This window comes from Rhipicephalus sanguineus, chromosome 7 (assembly GCF_013339695.2).
Source record: "Rhipicephalus sanguineus isolate Rsan-2018 chromosome 7, BIME_Rsan_1.4, whole genome shotgun sequence".
In the NCBI taxonomy this organism is placed as follows: Eukaryota; Metazoa; Arthropoda; class Arachnida; order Ixodida; family Ixodidae; genus Rhipicephalus; species Rhipicephalus sanguineus.
Window position 1 is genome coordinate 135,057,183 of NC_051182.1, and position 22,869 is coordinate 135,080,051.

At 47.3% G+C, this 22,869-nt stretch overlaps 1 protein-coding gene across 1 annotated transcript; it reads right to left on the reverse strand.

Annotated features, from left to right (window-relative positions):
* Positions 1-4,366: 4,366 nt before the first annotated feature.
* LOC119400019 (telomere attrition and p53 response 1 protein) lies at positions 4,367-21,797 on the reverse strand. The gene is made up of 4 exons (XM_037666928.2): positions 21,086-21,797; positions 19,674-19,745; positions 15,287-15,631; positions 4,367-11,313 (listed from the first exon to the last, which is right to left on the reverse strand). Exons 1-4 carry the CDS (start codon positions 21,264-21,266, stop codon positions 11,117-11,119), a joined length of 795 nt encoding a protein of 264 aa, XP_037522856.1. The 5' UTR covers positions 21,267-21,797; the 3' UTR covers positions 4,367-11,116.
* Positions 21,798-22,869: the final 1,072 nt, after the last annotated feature.

A 22,869-nucleotide genomic window follows, 5' to 3' on the forward strand; every position in this document is an offset into this window, starting at 1 on the left:
CGCACAAGCGCCGATACCGGTGTGGAGCGGTAAATTCAAAGCTATGACTTTCCAACGCCAGAAAATCCGATACACAGACTGAAGCATAAAAGGGGAAAGAAAGAAATAATGTCATCCACGCATTCGTAGCGCGAATATTTTGTTAACAGACGTCTGCATCAGGGGTCTTCATGGCCAGCTTCCTGAAAAATTCAGAGCTCAGAATCCATTGAAGATGTGACTGTGGTGCGTCTGGTATAGAGAGTATTGCTACAGTGAATTGATACACCATCATTATTAGACCATAATGAGCGAACAAAGGGACGTGCTGTCAAAGATCTCGGCGTTTCTCTTGCGCGTGGCGCATATTATCTCCCTAATGGTTGTCTTAAAATGAAATCCCGTGACAACGGTGTTTCGATCGAAAATACAAAAATGGTATGATAACGTTCGTTTCTTACGCAAGTGGTCTTGTCTTTGGGGCAAAATTCTTCACGTCATTCTGCCATGTAGGTGGAATCATACACCTTGATCACTGACGTAGCCGGGTGGGGGGATTCAATCCCCACCTCGAACTTTTTTTGAAATTTTGCATGTGTATATAAACACGAACACATACAAACGCACGTACGAACATACATAAAGTATGGTCCCTTGGTATGGTTGAACATACCCCCCCCCCTCCCCCGATGAAAAAATGTCTTGCTACTCCCCTAGAAAAATGACCATTGACACCAATTGGGGAATCCAGTTGGTCTCAATTGGTCCCGCTTGGTGTGACCAATTATCCGAAGGGCTTGAACTGGATGGTCTGAAATGTCCAATTGGCTCTACTCCAGTTCGTTCTCCGCACACTAAAAAAGAATGTCAGATGACCATTTTTTCGACGCGAGGACGCTGGATCGAGTTAATCGGTTAGCTGAAAATTGTTCAACGAGTAGCATTGACCGCGGACGCCATCCGCCAGGACCTAGCCATATGCACCTTCTCTGTAAAAGTATAACTGCTGCAGTTAACGCAGTTTACTTGTGTAGATCTCAACCTGTGTAGTGCTCACGGATTGAAACGTGACAGCGAAGGCTTAGAGAGAGTGAATTTATTACAAGGCGGAGAGGTCGGCCTGAGCTAGTGCGCTATAGCCTCTTGTGTACTAAGCCAGTTTTTTGTTTGTCTATCTTGGTGTTGGAATAGTGCGTCGCAAGGGTCAACTGTTAAAGGGGAAAGAGTGACGAAGGCTGATGATGGGGAGAGGAATTCGATCGTTACGAGCCTCGCCTTCAGACCATGGGTACCCGGGTTCGAATCCCGCCTCGCCAAGAAATTTTATTTCGTTTCATTTACTTCTCTCCTCTTCCTGTCCACTTCTCATCTTCTCTCCTTCCTCCTTCGTCGCGGAGTTATAGATTAACGCTCGCCTCCCTCCTCCTTCCGGGCTCCTTGCCTCAGCACTCTTCGTTTTACCATAGGTTTTACTAAGCTTTACTCTCTCCCACCGCAGGCTCCAACCTCCTTCCCGACCGCTCTCTCTCTCTCTAATGTCTTCGATGTCTCTCGCACCTGCTGTACTCGGTAGTAGGGCTTGCCCAATTCCGGAGTATTTTGACGAACGACGCACGTACAACTGCTTCGCTGTTAAAAGTGGGGCCGAAGCATGACCCCGCTAACATGGTCGGCGTCCCTAGTCCGGGACACCGCATGACGAGGCCCCGTCTCGCGCCCGTCGCACCAGAGCCCGTTGCGACTCCAGTGAGGAGCAGTTGAGGAGGGCAGTCTCCCATGCCTCTCGTGAAGGGGTAGGGGAAGGGGGCAGGTCGGGATTTTTAGTACATGCCCACACCATGTGGAAGATATCGCAGGTCTCCCCCACAGTGTGGGCACCGCCCATCCGTGTTTGGATCGTAGTGCTTAATATTGCAGGGCAGAGTAGAGTACCTGTCTGCAGGCGCCTTAGAGTTCGCTCATCCGCCTTACTCAGCCCCTTTGCAGGAGCCGGGAAAAGGCGGTGAGTGTCGCGATAATATGAGAGAATTTCTTTGAAACCGCAGAAGCGGTGTATTGGCCTCTGAGTCATAAGAGCCGGGTGAGGAGCCCGGTGGGTAAGCGCTCGGGCGGCCGCGTCAGCGGCCTCATTACCTCGTAAGCAGAATGCTTGTATTGACGAACGTTGCAGCGAATCTCGGTACAAAGCAGGTAGCCTTTTCCTTATCGCATGAGCCAAGCATTACATGAAAAAAACATGGCTGATCCCTCTGTCGTAGGAATCGGTATAACACGAAAGTGAAACGCGTCTTCACAGACGTAATTGAGCGTTTGTTGGGCATTCTTTCGCCCCAAGGGCGAAGGAATGAATGCTATAGCAATAAATTGTAATGTCACGCGAAGAACGGCAAGCAGCTCGCAACTTGCAACGCGCTGCTCAAGCAGAAAGGACGCACGGAACAAACATACACAGGATGAGCGTGCGAACTGTCACAGTTGTAACTTTTGTATGAGCAGCGCGCTCCTTTCGCAAAAGCGGCCGCTGCAGTGAGCAAAGTGACCTTCGTGCTCTCAACGCAAACTTGCGGCAAGAGCACAAGACGTACAAACCACCGCCATCACGAGATAAGCGCGCACACGAGCGACCACGCCCTGAGGCGCGCACTCATGGCGACGCGTGGGGCGGCAATCCTTAAATCCCATTGCGCCATCTCGCTAGTGATAACGAAAACACGCTGATGTACCTCCGAGCACTGCCACCGACAAATGGTGTACATAAATAGCTCGCCGTTAGCATGTCGAAGAACGTGCAGTCTCGTAAGTTCGACTCCCGGTGACGGAACTTTTTCTTGTAATTTTTTCTGTCATCTCTTAGTCTTTATATTTTACGTCATATCCGTGACGGAAATACGTCAGTGGAGCCGTGGTGGACCCCGGCATAAAGCACTTTTGTGTTAAAAATCTTGGCAGATTTTTCTTAAGGGGAACATGTGAAAGGGTGCAACAACCCCCACCATCTCCATATAACGGTTTTCTATGACTTATTTGACATCGCTACAGCCCTTTTGTCGCAGTTTTAGCTGGGAAAATGGTTTTTTGACTCTGAACAAAAGAAGCCTCGCTTTGATTTCTGCTTCGCTTCTGGGCGTTCAGGAGGGCTCGTTTTCTCTGGATGTTGCTCATGGCGTTTGTGTATTCAGAAATTTCAAGGTGGTCCGGGATTATCATTTTGGCTACGCCTTACGCATGCAATTCCTACATCTGGTGAAGACAAGCGCAGCGTCAGCAGGTGGCGACGCCTCGTGGGCGGCCGCAGAACCCAGACAACGCGACACATGGCCTCCGCGATCGTCCGCTGGTGCGCCGTTCACATCAACAAATATCTGGCGCGCCCGCTTGTTGCGTAGGTGATGACGACGCAGTTGTGGAGAGCAGTGGCGTAGAGAGGGGGGGGTCACACCAGGCCCGTGCCCCCCCTCCCGAACTTTTTTTTTGCTATGGCATAGAGCCCAAAATGACACTTTACCACTGCCTGCCCGGCCCCCATCCCCCGAAAAAAATTTCTGGCTACGCCCCTGGTGGCGAGAGTAATTCTTGAGCAGTTTTTAACAGGAAATTGCGCATTTCTCGCTGCTTGTGGTGCAATGCTATTTGGTTCACATGTTCACAGGAGCCTAGACTCCAGATTCGAAGTTTTCCAATTTCGTTCAAAAAGTGGCGCAGGACCGCTTGAAAAGTTTTTCATAGATTGGATGTTTCAATTCAAGCCTTTGATGCTCCCACACTATTATGCAAAAGCGTTCATAGAGGTGTGAAGGAGCCTGTGACGGTCAGGATTAATATTTGAGCATGGGATAACACGCTCAATCGCAGCCTGTAAAGAAATACTCACCTTGCTCTTCTTGCCTGCATCATTTCACATTGCAGTGTGGCATGTAATGGTCAAATTGAAAATGCAGCTGAGTGAAGGGTGAGAAACAACACTCAGCAGGCAGCTTACGGGGATGTGGTAAATTGTCGTGCCAACCGTAATTACATCAAAATTGGGGGACCCTTAAGCTTCGCCTTTAAGAGTTGAACGCGATAGTGAAATCTGGCCCCTAGCACGTACTTGAACCACTAAGTGCATACTTATTTATTAATGTGTGTTGTTACACACACACGCACATGCACACACACACATGCGCGCGCGACATGGTCAGGCCAGGAAAGCGGAGGATCATAAGTGTGCTCCCTGGCCACCAGGTGTCACTTAGAGTCAGTCGCACATAGTGGCTTGTGAACATCGCTTTGCCAAACTAACTTGTCCTATCGCGATCTACAGTCAATCCAGAGTACTTCGCTTCGCCATCACTGCACCACAGCAGCGGCTGCGAAGCGTTCGCCAGAGTGAGGCACACAACACAGCTTTGCTCCGACAAGCACTCGTGTATTTGTACAGAAGCGTGACATCATAACATCGGCCTGTACACAGCTGTCAAAGTGTGTGTGTATGGGGGGGGGGGGGGAACAAAAACAAACAAGAACATATCGAAGTCAGCCGAGAATAAAACAAAGTTGTCCGGCTGAGACACTACGAAATATACAATAATTCCAACAAGAGATGGGGTTGGGGGGAACGGGGCTTGTGAAAAAGTTGCATCGAGAAATAGTGCATATAGTGTCTTGGCAAGAGGAGATGGGGGAGGCTTCGACTAAAAGAAAGAAAACGACGACTAACGAATGTATCGGCAGCACGTCGAACATGTCAAATTGAGCACATCGTCCTCGGCGGTGGGACTGCAGCGAAGCCTGGATTACAAGTTTTATTTCTAACTGCTTCGCGAGCGTGTGGTTACAGGCACCTTGTCTGTTTCGAGGCTGAAACGTCGTACTTCGCGGCACTGCTTTTGCGGAACACCGTCGACGCGCATGCGCAACCGTGACCGTTCGCATTCTCATCGAAACAGTTCCTCGCATTTCCAGTTTGTACAGCGTACGTTTTTTCGTATATTACAAGATTTCTTTTAGTTCCCGCAGGAAATGTGCATTCTTCCAAAGCCGTTTTGCGCTAAAGTGGCAAGGCAACACCCGTTCGTTTGGTCTGATCAAACCGGACTCCAGACCCAGAAACGAAGTTACGAGAACCTGTTAGGGCGGGGCATCAGACCAGAAAGCTGCAACACTGACAATAACGACAGGAAATGCCCTTGCAAACACTTCCACGGTACAATGAAAGGTAGAATAAATTGCGTTGTGTTCCCAATAGTTGAAAACATCAGTTTTCGTCTTCGTGCACAGTAAGGATAACGCTTGTGTTGTTACAAATCTCAAGTTTAAATTCAGGCTTTCGGGACTGTTCAATGTGCCAAATCTCGTTTACAGTAAAGACAACCAAACGTCAAGCCTCAGAATAGTCCTGGGGATCACCTCGAGATATTACTGTTGCACTTGTGGAAAACCAGATTCAAGACGGTGGTTAAATTTAGGGTGAAGCTTGGCAAAAATGTGAAAGGGCATGTTGATGTACCGAAAACGGACAGACCTTGTCATGGAAAGCAAACGTACGAAATGCTATTTAGAGTTAAATTTCAAAGTATCGGCAATGCAGAACTGCAATTTTAAGCACAGCATTTGCGACAGTGATAGCAACTGTGAATTCTATACATTTTGGTCGCCTCTCTGTGGATGCACAAATGAAAGAGCTGCAGTCTCGATTCATGACTTGCTCGTCAATCTTGCTTTTTAAATGTCCCATATTTCCTACACCTATTTTCAGATCAATAATCCTCACTCTCCATACAATCTGCTGTTCTAATGAAACGTGTAGCTTACTAATATACTGCCAGTCATTCGCAGAATACTGATGTGACGCGTGATTATCAGCAGCAGCGACTCCTTTACTGGTCGCTTGCCAATCATTTGCCAACTGCTGGCACCACAACTCAATTACAACTGGTAAAGCCTTGCTTCACGAGTGCTTGGCAATCACTCACTGGCGACTAGTGTAGAGAAGTACATTGCTACTAGTGGCAAAGCCTTGCTTACCAGCTGCCTGCTATTGCTGTGCTGATAACCAGTGCTGTTATGCGTAAATGAATTCCGTAATGTGACTTACGAGTGCTCACCAACAATTCGCCAAGTTTTGTGACATTTTCCAACTGTGTGGAGCCTCCCTTTCTAACTGCTCACCAATGGTCTGCCAACTACTAGTATCGCAAACGGGCGCAATTATCAACGGCAAAATCTTGCTCATCGACCGCTTGCCAAAGTTTGGTGACTTAGTGTTGCAACTCGTCATTCCTTGTGGCAATCTTTGCTGCCAACTCTTTGCCAATCACTCGCCAACAACATTGCTAAGACGAGCTTCTCTTATCGTCCCCTGTATGCCCGACGTCGTGAATTGCTAGTAGTGTTGCGAGATGCAGCATTTTCAGTGGCAGGGTCTTGCTTGCCAACTGCTTACTGATCATTGACGCACTTTTACAGTGGTAAACCCTTCCTCACTATTTGCCAAGTGTCAAGACACGCACCTATAAATGTCAAAGCCCTGCTTAGGTGGCAATCATCCGCTGACTACCAGCATTGCACCAGGTGCAGCTACTAAGAGCAAAGCCTTGCCTACTGACCGCTCAATGACCGTCAGCTACGAAGAAAGCAGCATCAAAGCTCGCGTTTTAACGGTGCCGAACCGAATGACAGTGTGGTACAAATACACAAAAGACCCGTACACAAGAAAAAGAACGAGGGCGCTTACTTTCAAACATAACAAGAACTCTGCGCATAACCGCATCTCTTTGGCAGCCCAACAAACAGAAAGGTGCAGAGATGGGAACACAAAACAGACACAATCGTTTAGCAACACCGGGTTGCCAGTTGCGGTGATGAAGCATCGAGACTATGCAGGGCTTTCGGAGCTTCGATCAGCAAGCACACAAAATAGAAAGGACAGGACAGACTACAGAGATTGCAGGTTTCTCGGAACGGAAGAACAAAACACGCGCGTTCAAGCTGGCCGACATAGGAGAAAGGTTGCTTTGGCAAATGTACGAATGATGCCTTTGCCGACAGCCAGAACACCTTGTCATCTTTCAGCTGCATGGCAGAAAACTATGTTTTCGAAAGATGCCAGGTGCGCGAGATTTTTTTCGCCAATTGGGCCACAGTTCAAAGTAGCAAGTATCGAGGAGTGCCGCGTTTCTCAAACGTACCGCATCTCCGTATTTTCCCCAGTCGTTGCACAGGATCTCTCTTTTAACGAACCACCAACGTGCAAGAAATTCTCAGCGCCACGTAAAATGTGGCAAGAACGTGCCTTCAAACAAATCCATTCACTAACCTGCGGGTACTAATCCATCTCTAGAACTGATGAAGCCACATTCAAAGTCACCGAGGTGTGCCTGGCTTGTGCCAACCGTGCAGAACCTATCTCTGACATCTTTATTTTAAAATCACATCTGCTGGCTTTAGTGCACCAGCGGTAAGAGTGCCATGCAGGGCACGTTCAGGCTAAGACAAAACACGTGCGTTCAAGCTGGCCGACATAGAAGAAAGGTTGCTTTGCTTTGGCAATGTACGAACGATGCCTTTGCCTCCAGCTAGAATACCTTGTTATGGTGCAGGTTTCATACGACAGACATATCGACAATCCCTCGCATCGCCTCAAACGCACGTTTTCAACGCGATCGCCTCGCGACTTGTCGGTCGGCGTCTTCGACAATATGCGCTGTCTGCTAATCACGTGCTTCGCTTCAAACTTGCATGCGACATTCAGCACACACAAAGAAGGTGCTCGAGACGCCAAGATTGCCCTCTCTGTTACATAACAAATGAAAGCTTTCGCTAACATGATCAAATTTTTCTTAAAACACTTGGCTCAGCTCCTGCAAGCCCTAACACAACCCGTGCCGACGTTGTCGCAGCTGGCAACCCATACATCTCAAACCCTATTTGTTCGTCAGCCACGAGAAGCCATCAACACCAGCCGGCTATGGGACGTCATTTTATTCCAAGTCTGTGAATGGGGCCACTAAACCTCCTGCAGCATACTTTCGGTGCACCGGTGAGGCTTGCCAGTGATGCCGCCTGCACAGCGTCACTTTTTGTGCTGCATAAAACAAGCTATGGAGTCATTAGCAATGTGGTTGTTGAGATTTCCAAAATGTGGCGAGCAGTTTTGCTCTGTTGCATAGAAAAGACGCTGCTGCTAGTTTGTTTCCATCGTACGATTTCCCGTACGGCTTCACCACAGTAGACTACATACGTCTGACGTATTCCCGACAAAACTAGCCAGTATTGCGGTCAACTATGGTGTTGAGCTGTGTCTAGCGCAATGTGGCATGCCAGTTCAAAAATTTCGGATCGAAAAAGCCGAGGGGCAGTTTAACTGATATAATTATGCACATTAGGCACTCTTGTTGGTGTAACATTTAGTACCTAACTACAATGCAACTTTACCGAGAGAAATAGTGGCAAATGTTGAGAGGCCGTTCTTGTTTAAATACGCCTTGTCACTACACCATGCTGCGTTTTCGTCAAAAAAAAAAATTATATCGCAGCCTCGATCGGTAGCTCTTGGCTAGCATCTCCACGTTGTCTTACATTTAATTAACAAAGAGACGTTTTTTAAAGTGTTAACTTCACTTCATTCTTTTCCCCGTTATGGTCTATTACGCGAAAGGTGCCTCAAAACTTCCTTTAGTTTTCATAACATCTTCCGATAATTCCAAGCATTTTACCCCAAGTTAGCATGATGCTAGATAGCCCCAGCCATTGACCGAAGACGAATCCATAGCCAGCCACTCTGACGGCGTCCCGTTGCCGCAACAACACACACTTCGCCGACCAACAAACTATCTCCTTCGCAACAACAAACCTAAAAGAATCAGATTCTCACAAATGCACACAACTATATATTTGAAACAAGGAGAAAAAAAATGCAATCGTAGTAATAAGTGGGGCAATAACCTGTACAATGCTAGGGCACAAGCCGAGCAAAGAAAAAAAACTGTGGCAAATCGTGACTTGCATATACCGCAACTTCAACGACTGCGGCGTGGGCAACAAAGCCCCAAAACCTCCCTCCTGATGGCATGACAAATTGCCGGTTATGATGCCTGAACAGGGTCGTCAAAAAAAAAAAAAAAAAAAAAAAAACACCGAGGCAATCTAAATGATGATTGGGTATTCCGGAAAGACCTTCTCAACCCTGAACGGTAACGACTGTCATCAATGCTGCGCACTCGATCGCTCGCAGCCTGCTCTTACATTGCGATTCCGGGCGGGATTTTTTTACAACCAATCCTTCAGCACATTCAGTCAGACTCATATTTTTTTTGTTTGTTTGTTTGCTGACAAGACTCGCAAAGTGATACATTTGCAACGAAAGTGCGTCAGCTCCAGCCATCAAAAAAGCGATGGCTCCGAGCTTAGACACGACGAAATCGAAACCTCAGGACGACGCAACAAAAGTTTTTTTGTTTCCTATTTCTTTCCTTGGTTCCTACATAAAATGGGCAAAAATGTCAAAAAACGGAAATATATACTCTGCACTCATGAAAGCAAACAAAAAACAAAAATAACAATGTACTCAATGACAAAAGGTGTTTCAACAGAGCCCAAACTGGATTACGGTACGGGACCTATCTGCGACAGTCTTCTTATTGCCTCAATCAGTTGAACGACACCGTGCGCAGTGGCTCGGTCGTTATCACCAACTTCGTAAAAACAGTCACACGCAATTGCAACGTGACACGCTTCGATGGCATTTTTTTTTACTGCGAAGGTGCGGCTACACTGAGACTTTTGTTTGAAACTAAGCACTCGAGTTGGGTACAATATATTTGGACACTTAGACAAAAATCGATATCTGCGAAAAGACCAATAATAATAATAATACGAGGAAACTACACACTTTTTTTGCATAACATCTAACGCTGCTCCGTTCCGACACAGGTGCGGTAAGCGGTGGGCTTTCGTAAAGTGCCTGCGTTTTTTTTTTGTAGTTTTTTTCTGTGGTGATGATTCGAAAAGGCAGCACAGGCGTTGTATTTTTTGCACTCTTTCCTTTTTGCCCGCACTCTTTCTATCGTTATAATACACTCCTGCGCCTCGCAGAGTTCCAGTCTACCGCGCACGAGCACAACTGGGCAGCGCAGAACAGATTCCTCGACATGTTGCTTCTACCGTCGTACCTACAACGCAAATGCAACCATCTATCAAAAGAGAGAAAAAAAGAAATCAGTGGTCTGGCGGCAGCAATGGCAGAAAAATAGAAACTCTCGTCACACTGCCCCACATTTCATCTTTCTTCAAATCTCGCACCAAGGAGCACACCTCATATGCGGCTCCAGAAAAAAAGAAACCCGGTCGCGGACATCGCCGCCACACACTTCTTCACGCTACAGCTTCAACAAGAATCCACGCAGGCCGACGTCGGGACATCCCGCACCCAGCATACGATTCCAGATGTCACCGGCAAGATCGCTTAACATTGCGCGCACAGCCAAGGACGTTGGCCTGGCAATGCGTGCCCCGCTGAAAGTGGGGTGCAGAGAAGCAAAAACGAAGCTCGGAGCTTGCGGCGTGGACGTGTGGCAAGTGGTCGTAGGCTGCAGGGCTTGACGGCCGAGACTGGCCACGGTCGGCCTGCCAAGTGTTCGCCTAGATGAAACAACGCAGGCTTTGGCGGGTGATGAGACACGCAGGCTCCTGCCCATGCGCCTGTGCTCTTCCGCGGCTGCCGCAGTCCACGCCAAAGCGGCCGGCAACGAAGTCGAAGTCCATAATCCTCGGTTCTGACAGTCATCTCCCCCCGCACAGCGTTCAAACGCGGCATCCGCAAGATTCTTTGTAAACTTCCGAGCTTTGCGCTTTTGGCCTCGCCGTTGACACACCACCAACACATCCTTACGTCCGTCCACAACCGGGCTTGTTGCAACTGCACACTGTTTCGAAACGACAGGTGTTCTCGAGATCTTCCTTCGTAGAAAAGGCAGGTGCTTTCTCATTTTTCGTTCCTCGTTTTATAATTTTTTGGCAGCTGGTTTATGACTCTGCGGGACTTCATCGAAGCAGCGGAGGTGGGTGGGGTAGAAGAAAAGCCGCGACGGCGCGCACAGCGAGGGACTTGGTGTTGTTTTCTTTTGGCGCAACGTTGAAGGGGGTGGGGTTGGAAAACTCAGATGAGGCGCGGCCGTTTGTGCGTTGGCGAGTCCATCACGACATCTCCCGGGCTCGCGCTCCCCGGGGCAGTCCGCTTGCGCGACTCGACGTGGCGCGCGAACTCCTCGGCGATGAAGCTGCTCAGGCTGGCCGCGGTGCGGAACCCGGGCGGCGACACGCTGCCTGTGCTGTGGCCTCGTCCCGAGCCCAGAGCTGAAACGAAACGGACACGGTGGTAGTACACAGTTCGATATACAAAGCTAGAGGTTAAGGCAATAGCTCATAATCATCATCAGCAGCCTGACTACGCCCACTGCAGGGCAAAGAACTCTCCCATGTTTCAGCCAATCAACTCAGCCCTGTGCATTGGTGCCGCCACGTATCCTTCTAAACTTCTTAGCTCATCTGCCCACCTAATTTTCTGTTTCCCCCTCGTGCACTTGCCTTCTTTTGGAATCCAGTCTTAATGGCCAGCAGTTATCTTGCCTTCGCGCTTCTTGATTTCAACTAAGATGTCCTCAACACCCATTTGTTCCCCGACCAACTCTACTTTATTCTCGTCTCTTAAGGTTACACTCATCATTTTCTCTGCATGGCTCGCTGCACTGTCCTCAATTTGAGTTGAACCCTCTTCGTAAGCCTCGAGGTTTCTGCCACATATGGAAGTACCTGCTAAGATGCAGCTGTTACATGCCGTACACTTGAGGGATTGTGGTAAACTGCCATTCATGATTTGAGAATGCCTGCCAAATGCGCGTGGAGCGCATTAGGCAGGCATTCCCTTTCTTATTCTTCCAGTTACTTATGTCTCTGGTTCAGATCTGCGGTCACTACATGCCCATTGGCCATGAGACTACAATGAAGACAGCTGTGGATTATTGTGCATTCATACGCATTAACTGTCTTTGCATAATACAGTTGCAGTGTTTCTGGCATTCCGGTAGGAACAATGGCTCCTGTGCGATCGGTAGCAACATCCTCAGACAGCCCATTTAACCGCAATGTCTTTAGGCATGTGTTTCATGTATCAAGAGTGTTGTCAAAAACATTTAAAAAAGGCAACACGTTTGGAACTACGGCACTGGCAATAACTTACACAAGCAATGCATTTGGTCACAGCAATAATAGCTGTGTGTTCACCGGTTTGTTAGCTGCACTACCAGATGGCATCACACATCTGCTCACTATATCTGCAGTAAACCGATAATCTACAAACAGACATGCATTGAGACATTGATGAAAACGGCAGTTAAGTGTCTGCCTTTTACGTGTATTTTGGCTATCCTTGCACAGTGATGGGCAACGCAAATGTTTACACCTAGAACTGATGCAGAGGCTATGAGACAGAAGCTACACTGCAGCGACAGAGACAGCTGTGAATCATTGTATTTCAGTGCACTTAACATGTCCTTCTATATCGACTGATTGCCTGGTAGATCAGCTGTATGATTCCACAGGAAAACACAATGGACAACCGCGGACTTTGACAACACTCCTTCAATAAGTGCCAAAAGCTAGATATAAGCAGACTGATGACCACACTAAGAAAGTGCTGCAATAGTAGTGTTTTCAGCGCACAAATGCATGGCCTTTGAGATAGACTTGGGAAAGCACCAATTCATTTCGTCACGACTCAGTGTCACTAGACTGCTTTACGGTTCAACTGTAAAGTGAAAGAACGCAAATTTCTTACAAATCCAAATGCACTCAAATTCTGGCTTACTGATGGACATGTGTGGCTTAAAGGGACACTAAAGGCAAATAACAATTTATGTCAGAGTGAAAGCTCAATGTATGACAATGTCTAAAACGGCAATATTATCAACAGCAGTGCCCTACTTACTGAGAAATTAAGCTAAATGTATCACACCATGAGCGCAAGGAGTGGGACATTTTGGAAGTGATGCCGATGACGTGAGAGAGTTCGACTACAATTAATCACTCGTAATCAAACTAGCTGCAATAAACAAAGAACCTTCCGTGCACCAAGAGACGCAATAAAATGCTGCTTGTTCGTTTCTGTTTGATTCATGGAAAAAAAAACCTCTTTGGTGTTGCCATGGGGAACGGCGCGCGTGGTTCAAAGGTTCCGTTTTCGCCGAACTGCGCTTCGCCTTGGCACCTTGCTTCACTCACGCGGCCGCATCTCAGTGGTAGTTTCGGTATCGCGTACTGCCACGTATGTCTTGCATGCTCTTGAAAGTCGCTCTGACAGAAAGTTCGACAAAATGCCGCATGCATGTGATGTTGCCGGATGCCCGAATGGCGCACGCCACCAATGCATGCTGCCGCGCATTAAAGGCGGACAACGTTGGGCACGGCAGCAGTGACGTGAGAAACACTGCTTTCACGCGGGTGATTTGGTGTAAGTGCGCTAACGCGATGGGGACCACTAAAACGTGATTTTATTTCAAAATAAGCACTTCCTTGGCACAAAAGTAGCGCTACGAGGTTTCTGGACTGTTATTTCAACAATCAACGTCGACTTAATATTTGCCTTTAGTGTCCCTTAAAGGAGTCCTGACACAAAAATTTTCGCCCCGCGTTTTTTTGCTGCAATGTGTTGCTGGGGGCCTGTTATTCATAACACGGCACATCGTTTGCTGCAGCGCGCGACAGATAATTAATTACAAGCTCCTCATTACCGACACAGCCTTAGTTTCGGTTTGACAGAGCTCCAAAAACGACAAGCCGCCGGGTGCAACTATCACCACCTAGCGAGTGAAACGCTCGGCCACGTGAGCACACAGAACAGTGACGCATTTCCGCGCGGTCTGTCGTCGCCGGGCTCATCGTCGTCTGATGGCGACAATTTTCTTGCGGCGGGGATCAAAGGAATTTTCGACGTGGCGAATCACTTCAGGTTTGACCCGCTGGCGAGGAGCGATTCGTCGGGAAGCGCGTCAAAACAGAAATGGAGGCTACGACGTCATCGTAACTTGTACCGGCTGCAACGGTTACGTAGAGGAAGTAGAGGGGTCACCTCGGGTCACCTCCGAGGGTGTCAATGCACTAGGTGCGGCCTTTAATCCTGGATCGCGCTCGCGAACTTCAAAATTCATATAAAATACCTTCCAAGCTTTATTCGCTGTCGATATTTTGCAGATGGTACACGCACGTACACGGGAATCGATCCAGCAGGCTATCTCGGCCGCGAAATTTTGTGTCAGTACCCCTTTAAACTTGCAATGCGTTATAAAGCTTTAAAATTGGTGTCAGGCCTTTTTGAAGGAAAAGGAAAGTGCAAGTGAAATCCAAACTTGAGTAGCGCAGCAATTTGGGTGAGTTGAGGTATGTCCACCTTATAATGCAAACAACACAAAGGCACAGGAAAGAAGGACACATGAACATCAGCTAACAACTGGTCAGGCTGAAAAGCATTGGGTCTTGCTTTCCTATATACCCTGTATCTCATGTTTTCTTCTGTACCCTTATATATGATGCTTTTCTCGAAAACCAGCCATTAGTCAGTTCTCTGAGTGCCAATTCTATCCTGTGTTCCTTTGATTTCGTGTTGCATTACAAGAAAAAAAAATTTCAGCCAGTTCCAGGGTGCAAAAACAATCTGACAGCAAAGCTGTAAGTGCATTTTTGTACGTGATTGGCCAGCGAGGTCATGTGGTGTCATAAATGCGCCTCTAGATTTGAAACAAGTGCGCTTACACTTGTATGGTCAAAGCGAGATCACGTGACCAGCTGGCTTGGGCAATGACATTTCAGCGAACGTTTCATGTCACATAATTTGTCCCAAGCGCAGCCGGAATCCTGCTCCCTGTTATCTACATGACCCTCTTACTTGCCCAGGCACCTTGCTTGGTTTATTGCAATTAATAAACGCCAGCGGCGGGAGTTAGATGCACCGCGCTCGGAGCAGCAAACAGTACAAAAACAGTAGAAAAGAAACCAGAGAACAGAAAATAATTGCAAAACAAATCGGATAGTCACAAGAAAAGAACATAAAAAGAGCACAAAATAGCAGATAAACACAAGGGAAACACTAGCCAATCACTGCTCTACAGATCATACAGCTTTCACTTTGGGTTGGGACTGGCTTAGATTCTTTCATTTTATTTATTTCTTTATTCCCTCCTCTCTGGTCATGCGACCTGCGCGACACCTACTACTACAACGACGGCACAGGTTGAACTAAAACATCTTTGCTGTAAAACCCAGAGGCAGTGCTCACCCGATGAGATGGCCAGCGCCTCGCGGAACGTGTCCAGGTCCACGTCGTCAGGCTCCCCGGACCCCACGACGGCCGAGCGCTCACCGGCAGCAGCGGGGCTCAGCCTCGACGAATGCGGCGCAGTGGCCGCCACCCGGGGCTCGAGGGAGAGACGGGGCCGGGGCGAGGCCCAGCCATGGTAGTGGTGGTGGTGGTGGGGCGCCTTGCCACACAGAAAGGCGAGCAGGTCCTCGCGCCGAATGTGGCGCTTACGCTTCTTGGCCCACGCCAGCAGGTCCTTGGTGCGGCGCTGGTAGCCCGACTGGAAGCCCAGCTCGCTAACCCGCCGCTGCGCCTCCAGGCACTCTGCACGACACGCGACGTTCCAGTTGACCAACGTGGGCCATGCTATATCAAAGGAACACTAAAGTGAAACAATGAATCAGTTTAGATTGATAAATTATACTCTGAAAAGTCTAATCTCGTTACTTTCCCTATCATAGGCTTATTACTAGTGGAGAAAATCAAGGCCAAAGCTTCATTTTAAAATTTCCCTGCCGAAAGCTCCGCGCGTGACGTCACGAATTTCAGTCTATTTTTCGTATATTGGCCACATTGGCTCGATGAAGTTTTCTGAAACTTGGTACATTAAGTCCATGGCCACCCCAGAGGACAGTGTACTTCATTTTTACCGATGAGGAACTACATGGGGCCTTGTAGGTGCCGTCGAATACCATGACGTCATGGCAATCGGTGTGAGAACTTCAAGGTGGCCACTTGCATTTCCTTTTTGCGTGCTTTCTAAGTTGTCAAGTGTCTTCTCGCGGCAAGTGTCGTGAGTGTGGTGTCCTCTTTGTCCTTGTCCTTTTTCACTGTTAAATGGAGCATTGCACAGGACTGGGATGGCCCAAAATCCCAGCACAGGCTCAGGGCCATGGGCTTCTGGATTACGTCATAGTCAGGCCCGTAATGGGCCCATGTCTCATACAAGATGGCAATAGGCGCGGGTACGCTATGCAACTTCGGGAAGCCAACTAATATATAAATTTCTGCCCTTGTATAATTTTGAGGCACAGATGCTCTTGGGCATCTTGCCAAGAAAGGGCATACACACAACGGCACACTGCACAGATCAGTGTATACCAGAGGCACCCATCGGTCTTTTTGCGAACATTTCGAGTGTCCATCTGCACATGTGTTGAAACGAAAGCCGAAAGGGCGCAAGGTCATTGACATTACAAAATGAATGAATTATACTGTCAACTGGAAAGTTGATACCATTGGAATGGAGCCTAATGAAGCAATGAAACATGCTTGATGCACGTGATATGTCGTTCCACGTGAGCATTACCCCAATATGCTGATAATTTACGTAAACTTCATCAATCTATAAACGTCCGCCATGTTTATTTACCTCATTTGGACGTAGTACATTGCAATCATACTTTGAAATACAATATTAAGTTGCTAGCGCAGTGTACGTAAGACAGCCAGTTATGCCTTCACTTATATTGCCATGGAATTGATTTCACAAAAGTGTTACAGGTACAATTAGCTGCATAACAACCTATATTCAATAGGTTGTTGAATATAGTTTGCTTTGTGTCAATAGTGAGCGAATGTTTCATTACTTCATTATACAGTAAAAGCTAGTTAATTTGACCCTCATCAATTCGGAAAATCGGATAATTAGGACGCCTTCTCTGGTCCCGGCAAGCATATGGCTTGTTTAATGGCATCAAACTCATTAATTCGGCTATATTTGGCGCCAACGCAGTCAATTCAGACTGTTTTCAGAATGGGCCGCAAATATGCAAAGCAAAGGAGCGAAAATGGCCTTCGCAGACAACCAAAACGAGGCAGTGCAGTCTGCATCGCCATAGTCATCAGCACGAACCATACGGTAACGATGGTAACAACGTTTCTGGTTAATTTCGGGTTAGCACGGTTTCGGGTCAGAAAGACTGGCAGGCCTTGAGCCGCGGTCACATTGTGAACAAAGTCGCAAGTGCCGAAAATTGTGGCTTTTTAACTGCTCTTATGCAAAGTAAGTACAGTATTTACGTATTCATCAAGAAAATGAAAGTGCATTGAGGTAATAGACATCTGTTTACTGTTTCCTTGATACTTTTAAATAACTCGGAATGCGTTCAATTCGGACATTTGCTCCGCTCCCGCGAAATCCTAATTAACAAGCTTTTGCTGTATCCATATTTCGTTTACACTGGATAGCAGTGACATATCTTTGTTTCACTTAGTCACATCTGGTAATTCATTACATCCATACACATTTTACAACACAACAGCGGCGAGCCAACTTTTCGTTAAATTATTATATCCATATATCTTACACTGTACGGACAGCAACAACATCTTTCACCTGCTTTGTTACATCCACATTTGCTATGTTGCAGTTGAATTGTAATGTGCATAGCACATATTTTGAAGTCTACTGGTGTGATACCCACGTCGCAACAGGATATTTCCATGACAACTCAGTCGACAGCATCCAAAATTCGCTTTAACACGAGGCGTTGCGAGCAACCACAGACTGTTTCTGTTTTGTGGGAAAACAAAACACCTGCAGAAGCACAGAGGCTTGGACAAGCAGGTAATTTGCAGCAACAACTCCGCTAGTCAAGGATGCAGGAGAAAAGTAAACATAGCAAAAAAAATGTTTAAAAAATAAAAAAAGGAAGCATGACAGCGTTGCTTTTTGTTTATTCCCGTGCACGTTTCCGGACCTGTGGGTTTTCGAATTCATCACAATGTTACGGTGGTTGCTCTTCCCGACGTCCTTGTCTTTTGAACAGCTGTGTCAGCTGGCACGTCAAGCTTGAAACGTGAGGGACACTTCGTTGCTTTGCTAGCTTGCAGGTGCGCTATTCGCGGCATGGATTTATACAAGCAGTTCATTTAGCTTGCACATGCACTGTACATAAAAAACCATGAAAAACATAAAAAGAAAACCTTCATGTGTTGCAGTGCTATCATTGTTATTCTTGAATGCGGCAGAATTTGAGTTTCCAGCCTAAGTGATTGCAAAGTGACCCTTCTCCGTCGACAAATGGTGGAGGGCATCGCAATAAATAAATAAATGGAAAATCACGCTTATGCCTACAGCGCGTATTCTTTCCACAACTTCAGTTATGCCAATTTTCACAGTAAGAGCTTGCAAAGGGTGTTCCTGACAAATTGAAGATTTCAAAAGACACGGCGTTCACGACACATACAGCTCGGAGCGATATGAAAGGCAAAAACCGAATTCGTGCTTGAGAAACGATTACTTGTGATGCGTGCATACAAAACCCGACAAATTTGTGTCCAGCACTTGAACGTTTAGCGTTATGAGCACTTCTGCGCATTGCAAATGCGTCATGGCCTCGTGAAGGTTATTCCAGCATTCCATTTCATATCGCTGATGACTGTATTGTCGCTATGTTCTCGATGCGAACAATGGCCACGGATTTTTCAAAAGTATTAAAAGGAAGCTCCCTTATTTGAACAAGACAGTTGCGCAAAAGCCAACGAGACGTTCACCAAAAGAGGTCAAGCTTTTATAAACGAAATTTATTGTTAAACGCCGCTTCTCAAGTTGCACCTGTTATTTTTTTCCTTTACGATTGCAAGGAGAATTGACTATTGTAAAACGGAAAGAATAAAACGCGTTTGCGCAGCACGCAACGTAACAACCAAGGAGGATTTTTAAAAAATTGCTGGAGTGGAAGTTATGCCTCGAAAGTGAAGCCAAGAATCCACCATCTTACCAGAGGCAAGATAAAACGTTAGTTTCCTTAAGAAGCCTCAAAGTCTCTGCAAATTTTATTGCAGATCAACTCATACAAACTCGATACGTTACTTTTAACTTATATTTAGCGTAGCATTAAGATAAACAGAGTAACACCACTTTATCTCTAAGCAGGCACTGCCCAAAGAGATCATGTTTCTGAGGCAAACTGTGGTTTCACCTTTGCCGGTAATGCATTGCGAGAGCTTCCACTCCAGATTTTTTTTTTTTTTTTACTCCTCCGCGGTAAGACTGCTGTCACACGTTGCGCCGCTCGATCGCGATCAAAGAAGTGACCGCGTGACACCCGGTTATAAGAGTATCGGAGGAAAACCTTCCGTTTCTTTCGCCTATTTTTTTTTGAACAGCGGCTATTATCGCTACGTCAGCAGTGACACATACGCAACGACGATCGCTGATAACGACGTTTTGTTTTTTTGCCCGCTATCTCAAAGCGGGACGGCTTCGTTTGTGAAAGAGAAAGATAAGGGCAAAACACAGCACGCAAAAGACGCGTCGAGCGCAACGCGAAAGAAGCCGCGTTTGGTGTCACGTGATGCGATAAAAAACGAAAAACGACTCGCACGATTACACAAAAAGCTTACTGCGGTGAGTTCTCACCTTTGTAGAGATTGGTGACGCTAGACGCCGCATTCTGGAAGGGTACCCAAAGTGAAACTCCGTGCTGGCGATCTGCGGCAAAACGACATTTTTTTTTTTTGTTACCAGCGTTCGCGTTTTCCAAAATACACACACAAACGTAGTACAGTCGGCATCGAAAGTTTTTGGGACAACTAAGTCCGAGAAAAATCTTCGAATTCCCCGGCAATTTGAGACCGTATGCGGTCGAACTGCACAGTATTACATGTTATTATCAGCGTTCGTTTTTTCCAGAGTACACAGAGCGTACAGTCAGCTTCGAAAGTTTTCGGGACAGCTACGTCAGAGAAAACTCTCTAATTCGCCAGCAATTTGCGACCGTGTTCGGTCGATATGCACAGTACTGCAATTTCCTAGCGCGTTTTTACAATAGGCCGGAAATATGGACTTAAGGCTGCTTGCCGAAGCAGCGGGAATACTAGGCTTTTTCATGTGCCTAGTTTTCTCTACACTTTCGACGCTAATAATCAATAACTGTTGGGGTCTACGTCCGAAAACTACGATACGATCACGAAGGACGCCGTAGTGGAGGGCTCTGTGAATTCAGACCATCTGGTGTGCACCTAAATTAAGTACACGGGCCTCTAGCATTTTCACCTTCATCGAAATGCAGGCAGGATTCGATCCCGCGACCTTCGGGTCAGCAGTCAAGCACCGTAACCACTAGACCACCGTTTTTTTCGCGTTGACTGTACTACGAGACAGAAGCTACAAGCGTTTCTTCGCTACTAGGTGTTACGGAATACATCCTCTCTTTGCTAGGCACGCCCTAGGAATCTGCTTTCAGTCACCGAACGACGGCGCGCTAACGATAAAACTCACAAATGCGCTGCGAAAGGGTGATATTCAATGTATGTACGCTCTTTCGTTCTTAATTTTTTTTTACAGACGCTGCAATCTTCCTTCGAGTCTCGTGGAACGAAACGCGGCGCTGCATTTTAGAACTCGTTTCAAGTCGCAACGCTCATATCACCCGTATTACCCAAACAAAAACTTCGCAATCAGACCTACAGGCGAGATCTCCGGAAATTAATTAAAAACCGTCGCGGGAACGGCGTCAGCCGGGGGTGATTACTGAAAAGGGAATAAATAGTTGTAAAAAACGCGAAAAAAAACAGAGGAGTATTCATATTACACCCGATTCACGAAACAACAAAAAACAACCCTCCGTATCTCGTATTCCAGCGAGCCAGCGGAGATCGTAGTACGCTCGTTAAGCCTAGCTTGGAGAGGTCGTAGTTAGGAGTACGCGTACCGAGTGACTCGTGCACGTAGACGGAACCCTCCCACCCGTACGCGTTCGAACAAGTCGGGAGAGCGTCGGAAGACCGCAACGCTACACCGCGGAACCAGAGTTCGTAGTCGCAAATTACCTTTGTACAGCTGAGCTACGCAGGTGGCGGAATTTTGAAACAGCAGCCACAGCTTCTGCGACGAAGTGTCGCGTTCGTTCTGTATCTGACTCTCCAGATCGGGCGCCCTTTCGACTTCCTCGATACACTGTCGCTCCCAGTTAGTAATCCACGAGTCCAGCTCGTCCCCTCGTTCGGCCATGGTGTTCCTCTCTTGTATTTTTCCGTCGTTTGATGGAGGGGGGGTCTTTCACGGACGTCACACTAGCATCAGCGACGAAGGTGGTGCACCAGCAGTTCACCCACAGCGGAGCGGCGCCTACGAGGCGCCGTTTGAATCACCAAAACGGCGACGTTTAGCGTCTCTTTTTCGGCTCCGTTATCTTTCTTTTTTGTCTCTCGTGTGTCCGAAAGATGTTTTTTATCACCCACGAGTCCCTGGAGGGGCCGTGGTTGGGACGGCCAAGCACGGGAATTTACGGGTCTTCTCTTCTTCAGGGGCGTCTCTTCTCACGCACGGGCAGCACGAAATTTTTTTTTCAAACCCCACCCCCGTTTCGATTCACGACGAAATAGTACACACACACGCACACACACAGAGAGATGACGCCTTTTCGACAAGGCCAACACAGGCGCCGACAACTACGCACAGCAAAGGAGCAGCATAGAAGAACAAGCCAGTTGTTGGGCTCGAGCTGTTCTGAATGCAAAATGTCTGCCCGAGGGGACGCCTAGCGACAGGTTACGCAACTAGAGAAGCGACGAAATTGAATTTGACCGCCCAACCGCGCGGGTTTAGAAACGAAAACATGGGATTTCAGTAGAAAAAATTTTATAAATAATAGAATTTTAAAACGAAAACTTCGCTCAGAAGAAGTATGTTTTACCGAGAGCTCGCACATGCGCCGATGGGGTGATGAATTGGGCGTGAACGCAGTCGACGTATTGTTTATTTCAAACACGTGCATATGGCGCTTACAGCACTGTTTCGTGTGAACACAAAGCAATCGCGACCAATTTGCTGTGACGGTGTTCAAAGCTGGCGCAATATGCGTTGCGTAAAAAAAAAAAAAAAAAAAAACGCGTTCTCGTTGCTGCGCAGCGCGCAGGTTACGCGCACTCGCCCTTTTCGCTCGCTGTCATCTCGCCAGCTGGCTTTCAAGATAAAGGAATATAATAATCAAAACTTGGCATTCAAACGAAGACGCGCAGTCTAAAAGAAAATAGAGAGCTCGCCTGACACTTCGCACCGACTGAACGCAAATGCTGCTGCCAAGGGAGCGCTACTCCAACAACCTGAAACGTTGACTCGACACTTTCTCACCAACGATGTTTCACATTATTCAAGCATTCGCCGTGCCACTGGGCTCCAAAGACGTCGGAATCGGTAAGTTCGGTAGCGTCCTCATCACATCTCTCTATTCTTTATTTGCCCCCATGCAAGTTTCACGAGTCGCAACCAGGCTTTTTAAACAAAATTCTGGAGAGAAATCTCTCGCAACGCCTCAGCGACACAAGTGAAACCATCGTTTGTCCCTCAATTAATTCTAGTTTCTTCGCCAAACGCTGACTTTTTATCGTGCCCTTACTAACATGGCGGCCGCCATTTTTGGGGGTACGTCAAGAGGTTTATTGGGAACGATTGCACAAGAGTGAAGCAATGCCCCCCAAAAGATGGCGGCTGCGGCCGCCATCATGGTAGGGGCACAATTAACCGTCAGCGTTTGCAGAGCGATATGCAGCGTCTTCCTCGCACGCCCGACGAGTTTAACATGGCATCTTTCTTGGGTCTCATAGTGCTCGAA